Source organism: Suricata suricatta, chromosome 10 (assembly GCF_006229205.1).
Source record: "Suricata suricatta isolate VVHF042 chromosome 10, meerkat_22Aug2017_6uvM2_HiC, whole genome shotgun sequence".
Lineage (NCBI taxonomy): Eukaryota > Metazoa > Chordata > Mammalia > Carnivora > Herpestidae > Suricata > Suricata suricatta.
The window spans coordinates 56,743,653-56,752,066 of record NC_043709.1 but is presented as its reverse complement, the minus strand read 5'-3'; the positions used below and the strand labels follow the sequence as shown (position 1 = coordinate 56,752,066).

The 8,414-nt window shown below is 44.6% G+C and overlaps 1 protein-coding gene across 3 annotated transcripts; it reads right to left on the bottom strand.

Moving 5' to 3' along the window:
- Positions 1 to 3,683: 3,683 nt before the first annotated feature.
- Positions 3,684 to 8,146, bottom strand: CNPY2 (canopy FGF signaling regulator 2). Of its 3 annotated transcripts, XR_003914077.1 has the most exons (8): positions 7,722 to 7,785; positions 7,126 to 7,238; positions 6,864 to 6,979; positions 5,821 to 6,024; positions 5,566 to 5,662; positions 5,361 to 5,396; positions 4,829 to 5,202; positions 3,684 to 4,700 (listed from the first exon to the last, which is right to left on the bottom strand). XR_003914077.1 is itself a non-coding variant. In XM_029953267.1 (6 exons), the coding sequence occupies exons 2-6, from the start codon at positions 7,211 to 7,213 to the stop codon at positions 5,159 to 5,161; spliced, it is 549 nt and encodes a 182-aa protein (XP_029809127.1). In that variant the 5' UTR covers positions 7,214 to 7,238; positions 7,827 to 8,146; the 3' UTR covers positions 5,040 to 5,158. The 3 variants fall into 3 exon arrangements, 2 of the variants coding, with proteins under 2 accessions (XP_029809127.1, XP_029809126.1); XM_029953267.1 differs by lacking the exons at positions 3,684 to 4,700; positions 5,361 to 5,396; positions 7,722 to 7,785 and adding an exon at positions 7,827 to 8,146 and having other exon boundaries at positions 5,040 to 5,202; XM_029953266.1 differs by lacking the exons at positions 3,684 to 4,700; positions 5,361 to 5,396 and having other exon boundaries at positions 5,040 to 5,202; positions 7,722 to 7,745.
- Between the last annotated feature and the right edge of the window lie 268 nt (positions 8,147 to 8,414).

Sequence of the window (8,414 nt, the reverse complement as noted above, 5' to 3'; positions counted from 1 at the left end):
TTGAAGGTCCTCAGAAGCCAGTCCTTTAATATACTATCATGGCTACTGATTTGTGCCTGCACCTCCTACCCCGTTGGCATGCTTTCTTAAAGAATGTCTTTGGTCAATGACTTAATGGCCATAGAGGTGACGTCATGTGGACAGACGTTAGCTGCTTGGTGATAATTTGAGGTCAGCAGAGGCCATGGAATTATAGATAGTAAGAGACCCCAATATGTGGAGAGAGAAACCAAAGGCAGGAGCCTGAGTATCTAGTGCCTTTATGGGCTGTCAGTTCTGTGTCTCCTGCCAGGATTTCAGTTCTGTGCCTAGTGCCAGGAAATTCAAGTCTTATAAATGCCCCCATAATATGAAAGCTTCCAAGGGTGCCTGACTCAGTTGGTGGAGCATGCTACTTTGGATCTCAGGGTTGTAGGTTGGAGCCCCACACTGGGTATAGACATTACTTACAAAAATGAAATCTTAAAAAAAAAAAAAAAAAGAAGAAGGCAGCTTCCAGCCCAAGTCAGAACCTCTGGGTCCTGGTCATTAGTCTCACTGCCATTCCAGTCACATAACCCCATGCAGGCAGCTTACCCCACATCTAGCCATAAGATCCAAAGCTGCAAACTAGCCCCTCATCCAAAATTAGGGAATTAGCATCCTCCCTTTCTGTCACATCACTCCCTTCACTGTCCATCACTTCCATAGGGCCTCTGGACCCCTTCTCCTACATAGCTGTCTTTTATACACTTATCCTATGCTTCCCAGAGACCATTAAATAAACCATAGTACTAAATCGACCTTCCACATCACTTTTCACTAACTCCTCTAGGTAGACAAGACCTCACGACCTTTCTACCTCCTAAACCCATCACTGTCATTGACCTAGGTGCAGAGCGAAACTGACCCAAGGACCCGGGCACCTAATCTACAAACCCCAAGCTCCAAATGAATAGTCCTTTTATCCCCTCACATAGCAGTAACAACGTTCAGAAGTCTCAGTACCATCTAAACTAGGTTTAGATAGACCTGCTTTATAAAGAAACTAGTTTATAGTTTGGACTTGGGGAAAGAGAAGGAAACCACCATTTTCTCTTCCCAACTTTCCTTGTACCTAGCTTCACATTCTACCAAACAATACTCCTCTGATTTGGAAATCAGATAGGTAGGTCTTAGGAAAGAACTTCATAAAGAGAAGCCGAGCAGTGCCCCAAAGGAACACTGACCTCAGCTACCTTCTCGGCGACTTCAAAGCTCCAATGATCAATATCTGCTCCCAATTTAGCATCTCACAGAGGATTTCCTCCTAACCCTAGAATAGTCTGGCCTGGTTTCTGCTTTCTGGTTAATTATCCACAGAGACTAACCAGCTGACCAGAGGCCTGAACTCTAGTACCCCAAAAGACAGGAGGCATTTTCAGGGTGAGGCTACCAAAAGAAAATTATTGAGTGGCCATAAGGGTAACCAATTTTGGAACTCTAATCACTGGCAGAAGGGTGGGAAACAGCAAAGCCCTACGCCTCTTGACACCATGTCCTGGAACCTCCTGTTATGACTACTTTATGGACTTGTTTTGAAGTTGTTTAGTCCTGACATCCACTACTATAACACCAGTGGGAAAGCCCAGGGATCAGGACTAAATGTGATCTCCCAGAAGCTAGCTTAGAATCTCTTTCTAAACTGTGAATGAGACCTGGGGAGTAGAGAAGAAAGTTAAGGGAGGATTGGAATGAATAAAGCAGCCAAATGAGTGTTAGGTCTAAATAAAACTAAGTGCCTAAGAACTAGTGGGGGCAGTGGAGAGAAGGCTGAGCATTGAGGTCATCTTGACCTTGGGAGGACCTCTTTAAAATGGACAGAGGGGATGGTGCCCCCTGGTGGCTAAGGGTAAGTGGGAAAATGCAGCCTAAGCTTCAACTGAACCGCCTGCAACCGTAAATCAAACTCCTGCATTTAATGGGTTACTAAAATTTACTGAATACTAATAATGTGGTACATGCATTATCTTAATTAATCCTCACAACAACTCTAAAGGATGTAGGTAATATTAGTATCCCCTCAGAGGATGAAACCAAAGTTTAGATAAAGTATTCTGCTCAGGGCCATAGTTTGTAATTGCCCTGAAACTGTACCTTAACTACTAAGCTGTACTGTTGGTATGGTGATGACTGTAAATTATCAGCTGTAACTCAGGAAGGGGACTTCTGAATCACTCTTAATGGTCTCCTGGGCACATCAGCTCAGTGTATTCTGTAAAACGTTTGTACATCCATACCTGAAATACATGAAAATAGTGACCCTCCCAGAATATATAAAGGTAGGAGAGATAAACACTTAGCACCTAAAATGACCAGTGGGGGAGAATGGGTTTCTTATTATAATCAGTCTGGAAAAATAGCTGAAAGGAGGATATAATGCTTTTTCACTATTGATTATTAGAGTCAGAGGGCATGTGTTCAAACTTCGAGGTAGTTTTCAAGCACAACTACTAATATATACAGCCACTAGAGACAACATGGAGACTCCACTACGGGAATGAGATAGAAAGACCCACTGGCCCAGGGATAAGACAATCACTAAGATTGAAGTCTTGATTCCCCAAGACACAATCTCTTTGAACTTAGTTTCTTCATCTTTAAAAATGGGAGGAACATCTATTTCTTAGAACTGTAAAGATTAAGTAAGGTGTGTTTGTTATAGGAGTATTCAGCATAAACTAGTTCCTTTGCTATTCATCCCTGTCCTGTATTTAAAGGAATCTTGTCCCTGCTCTGAATCCTTTTTTTTTTAAATTTTAAAATTTTATTTATTTATTTTAATGTTTTATTTATTTTTGATAGAGACAGAGCATGAGAGGGGGAGGGGCAGAGAGAGAAGGGGACACAGAACCGGAAGCAGGCTCCAGGCTCCTGTCAGCACAGAGCGTGATGCGGGGCTCGAACCCACGAACGTGAGATCTGACCTGAGCCGAAGTCGGAGGCTTAACCGACTGAGCCACCCAGGCGTCCCTAAATCCTTTTTAACAGCCTAAAAATTCCCTAAAATTTATTTATTTTTTACAAATGTTTATGTCTTTATTTTATTTTGAGAGAGACAGAGTGTGAGCAGGGGAGGGGCAGAGAGAGAGGGAGACACAGAATCTGAAGCAGGCTCCAGGCTCTGAGATGTTAGCACAGAGTCCGACGTGGGGCTCGAACCCACGTGCTGTGAGATCATGACCTGAGCCAAAGTCAGATGCTTAACTGACTGAGGTGCCCATAAAATTTATATTTAAAGGACTGGGTTTTCACATAATAAATTTCCTACTCACACCCGGATCTCATTTAACACTCTCTTTGAGAATGTTTCTTTAAGTTCTAACATTTTACCGATAGATACCTTTAGAAGGCATTTAAAGCTTAAGGTGTAACCAGATATGCAGGGTTAGCACTTGATCTACCAAATACTGGGCTAGAATCATTCATTGTAGGGAGCCTCCAGAAACATTTAGGTAAATTAATGGATTCCTTGTGGTAACCTGTGATATGAATAAAGAGATGTGCAAAGAATATCCTCCTAGCCTTCTGAGGATCAAGTCAAGGAGGATAATGTCCACTCTTCCCTATGTAGGACACCCCCATGTAGCAATGGCAAAGACTGTTGAGCTGGAGAGTTCTTAACAGCTATAACTTGACAGACTAGTGAGGTGTATCACAAGTAATTTATTACCAACTAACATTATTTTATTAAAGCTTGTGACTTATTTGCTTTTCTGTACATTAAAACAATTTCGAGTTCCCTGTAAATCCTTTCACACTTCTGATAAACTTTCTGATGGAAGAGTAAGTTTTTAGACAGGAAGCAGTCAATGGACACAATCCTGGGTATACTCACAGGGGTATGAAGAATGTGAACCTTATTCATGTGCATCACAGAAGAAAAAATAGTAACAGCTGGTCTGGAAAACAGCCTTGACAGGATACTGCATTTCTTATGGCTGATGAGAGAAGAAGGAATTAACACTAGAGCCTGAGTTGTCAACTAATATCAGGATATTTGCTCTGAACTAGTTCATGTGTTAGATTTCTCAGGATTTGTGACAAGAAAGACTTGTTGAACACATTCACTTTGTGTGCCAGGCTTAGTACAGGGTATTAGGAGAAAAAAGACTTAAAACAGAAGCTACTTTACAGCTATATTAGATCAGATTGACACTTGGGAACATGAGTTTATTGGTCCAGAACCTGTCGTATCTCTAGGGCTCAGTTTCTTCATCTGTAAAATGGGCAGAGGTGAACTGTATGACCTCCAACTTCCCTTTAGATTCTAAAATGCTTAATTTAAAAAGTCTTCAAAATGTTTATTCAGGTATTCTTTCCCTGAGGTACTCCTGGGATAGAAATGTTCCATTCCAAACCCTGAGACAGACATTCCTCTGGATCAAGGTGTTTGAGAAGCTCCTCAAAGAAGGATCCTTTAGGTTTCCATCCCTTGCCCCAGTACGAATTTCTACACACAGAAAGTGGAGACAGACTTACAATCCAGACAGACAGATGAAGATGAGAAAGGTATACTTTAGTGCTGCAGGTTCAAATCTAAAAGTTTAGGCCAGCAAGCAAGGGCCTTCATTAAATAACATTCCTTACCTCATCTCTCCCTATCTTATAAAGCCCTTACTTTTCTGATGAGTTGATCACATCCATTTCCCCTTCCTGTCTGCTATTGCTGATCCCTCCATCTGGAAGGGCAGGGAGGGAAGAATAATGCATGTCCATTATTTCCTTCAAGACCAAGCTCTGTCTTACACTTTGTTTCATCATTATAAATACAAGTCATTTCTAGAATCTCATACTACCATACACTTACCTATGTTCCCTTGCTTATTCACAGAGGTTCCTCTTCTCTCCACAATTAGACTCTAAACACATGGTATTGAGTAGGTACTGACCAAATGCTGAATAAATGCTACACCATTTCCAAAGCACTTCCTTCCCTTGTCTTTCCTGTCTGGAATCCCCTATCTTCAAGCCTAATGTAAGAGTCGATTCTGGATATGAAAAGACAACACAGTTCATACTTTTGGTTTCACAATTTTTCAGTTCATTTCAATAAAAACATAATATAAAAGGCATTGCCACCCTCTTCCCCTCCTGGGGGTGATCCATCAAGCCTGTCAGTCTGAGCCGCTCCAGTGGTTCATAGCTCATCATGCGATATGTGCAGGGCATGGTCACATAGATCTGAAAATAGCACATAAAAGTTTGAAGGAAAATGCCACTCTCATACTGATATATGCCACACTCAAGAAAATACCCAAAACCAAACTGGCACACACACCAACCACCATTTTTCAGAGCATATCCTTTTAGATGACAAAACATTCCCACTATCCTCTCACCTGTATCTCAAGTGAGGGAGTCACAGATTCTGAGAGCTGACAGGAAGAGAATGAAGAGGAACAACCCAAGTCCCTAAGTCAATTCTTGAGCTATTATCAGAGGACGGGGCGGGGCTGGGGGGGGGGGGGAGTAGAGGAACATGCTAAGGAATGTGCCAGGTTCCAAAGGGCCATGAGAATAGGCAGTGAAGTGGGAGTAGTTTACCTGTTCGCTTACTACAAAGTTTGTCTTTAACATTGTCAGCCTCTCGGGAAAAGAATTCAATGAGTTCATCCTCATATTCCTCCACAATGCTCTCACACTGTCAACCCAAGGGAGAAATGAATGAGAGAGGACAGCAAGTAGAGGCCTTTTGCCTCCCCCTCCAGAGAGGAGGAGGAGATTAACTTAACTTTCTGCATGGTCTGTCCAATAACTCCCCTAACTTTCAAAAGCCAGCTACCCATTCCCAAAGCTCACCGCAAACTTGAGCGTGCCACTGATGTCTGAATCAATTCGGATGCCCTGTAGGTCCAGTTCGCTGGATTCTCCGTTCCGGCCCACTACACGTACGTAGTTCTTGCGGTGGGTGGAAGGGTCAATCTGTTCCCCGTACTCCTTCATCCGGTCACATACCTCCTCTAGCAGCTCTGTGAGATGGGCCTCTGAGCGAGCATAAGGCACCTAGAAATGTCCTCAGCCTTGTATCATATTCTTCCATCTCTGTATATTATATCCTTACTTTTTCTTCCAAATCTAGTTCAACTAACTTATACTAAAAAGCCCTCCCTAATTAAAAACAATACAGTTTATTTATATGATTCCAGAGTGCTTTCAAATATATGACCTTATTTTACCTCACACCACAAGTCTAAGAAATAAAACAGGTGTGTCATTAATTCCAAATTATAGATAAACAGAGACTTCTTTGATTAATCCTAGTTAACTATGTGTTCCTTAACTTTGAATTCCTTAAATTCTTATGGGTGTAAGCTAATGATTTTATTTATTTGTATTAAATGAGACTAATACCTGTTCTCAATAGGAGCATAAGAGAGGTAGTGTAGGCTTTGAGGATGATGATTATAAAGCATCTCACAAACATCATAACCGTAATTTTTCTTTATATACTGTTCACTAGATATACTTTGTGTATATGTTATGTTTCCTACTAAAACACACATTTCCTAAATACAGGGATAATGTCTTCTTTTTCTTTCTCTCTTTTGTATGTAGATGATTATGCCATAGTGAAAACATGAGTGACAAGAATTATGGATGTGGAGGAGGGGGCTGATGAGGGTTCCTAGTCTCCTAATAACTACAGCAAAAATAAAGTATTAAGGTTTGGAGCCAGAAAGCAAGTGCACAGGTTATAGCCTCCAGCCTCTTACAAATGTGACAGCTCAATATTTTAGACACCTTTCTGGGCCAATTTCTATTAAACCAAGGTCCTTCTTAATCAGTTGAGTTCTCATTCAAAGTCAGAGTGACTACTTTATTTGGGGGAACATAACAGTTACCTCCACCACTGACTGGCTGCCATCTGGATTGATTCGGAAAGAGCCCATCTGAATGGTCTTCTTGGGATCCACCTGGGCAATTTCCCACTCTAGTTCATCCACCAGAGCCCTGCAAGCTGGTGTGAGGGGAGAGAAAGAATGAGGAAGAAGGAGAGAAAGGAAATCAACCCAGGGATTTCCATTCGTTCTTCTCCCAGGCCCTGTATCTCATGCTTTCTCTGTCTTCCCCACCCTCCTTCCTCTCACTTCTTTGTGCTCTTACCTCCACAATGTAGATCCTGGCTCCTCCGAGCCCAGGCAGTTCCCAGCAGGGCCCCCAGAAGCAGGGCCAGCCAACCCCAGCCTTTCATCTTTAGCGTAATGGGGTTGCTCCACCTGAGATTGGGGTGGAATAGAGCATAGGTGTGAGGAGTCGGCTCCATTACCCTTACCCCTCATCCCTCATCCCTCATCCCAAGGCCTACAAAGGCCTCGGTGTGACTCTGGCTCAACTTTTCAGGAAATGGACAGGACACAAAGGAGCTCCTCTCTTCCAGCACTTGAGGACTCCGATCTCTACCCCCACCCCGCGGTGAGTGAGAGCGCGAGCTAGAGACATGGGGCTCAGGCCCAGACACTACGTCGACAGGTGAGGCCCCAGATGTTGGTACTTCAGCGACGGCTGCCTAGGGCTCACACGGTTATGTGGCAGCTGCGGAACGGAGGTTGGCGATTAAGCGAGGACGGAAGGCACAGAGAAGCTGCCGGCAAGGCAAGCAGCTGATTCAGGCCAATAGGCAGAGAGATAGTGGGCAGGACAAGAACACTCTATACCTGGGGCCTATTTGGACCCACCACCTTAGATTACTGCATCCCCACCTCCAAAGCTGTTTCCCGTGCGGACCAGCCCCCTTCCCGAGGACGCCGCCATTGCCTTCTTTCCAGTCCATCCCCGACCCTCAGGGTCACTCGCATCCGTCCCACCTCTGCTCCCAGGGCCGCCGCCGTGGCCCAGGCGCTCGAAAACGGCTGGACTCTCACTTTACTCCCGACCCTAGCACCTGGCTGCGGGGGAGCGGGGCTGTCCAGGATTCTCCAGAGCGCTCCGGCACTTTCCAGGCACGGGTGACCCAGCGACTGCCTGACCCAGCTCGCCCCACTCTAAGCGGCAGCCTAAGCACGGCTCCGAAGCGCTGTGGTTCGAGACCCACACCGGAGACCGACCCCACACCCGCCCCTCCAAACTCTCGCGCGAACAGGCAGCTCCGGAGCGGCTTCCAGGCTGTGAGGACCCCGATGGATCGCAGAAGGACCCAGACTTGCGTGGCGAGCAGCTCCACGTGACCACCAGGGGTCAGCCGAAGAACAGGAGTGGCCTGAAGCAAGGACAGAGCACGGCGTGGCGTAAGGACGCGGTCAGACGCGTGGGTGTGTCAGTCTAGGTGGGCTAGGACCTTTCAAAAGAAAGGTACCCTGCTATCCTGTGAGTAGCCCGGGCTTCAATACCCGGTAAAACTACATTTCCCAGGAAGCACCTCAACAGATCCTGTTAGTAGCTACAGGTCTTAAGAT

What these genes read in the sequence shown, in the direction of transcription:
- CNPY2 (XM_029953267.1), bottom strand. Translation starts at nt 7,213, where the DNA reads ATGAAAGGCTGGGGTTGGCTGGCCCTGCTTCTGGGGGCCCTGCTGGGA. An exon ending in CCAGGATCTACATTGTGGAG is followed by an intron (nt 6,980 to 7,125) that starts GTAAGAGCACAA and finishes CCCTCACACCAG; the next exon opens with CTTGCAGGGCTCTGGTGGAT. An exon ending in ACTTTGTAGTAAGCGAACAG is followed by an intron (nt 5,203 to 5,565) that starts GTAAACTACTCC and finishes TGCTATTTTCAG; the next exon opens with ATCTATGTGACCATGCCCTG.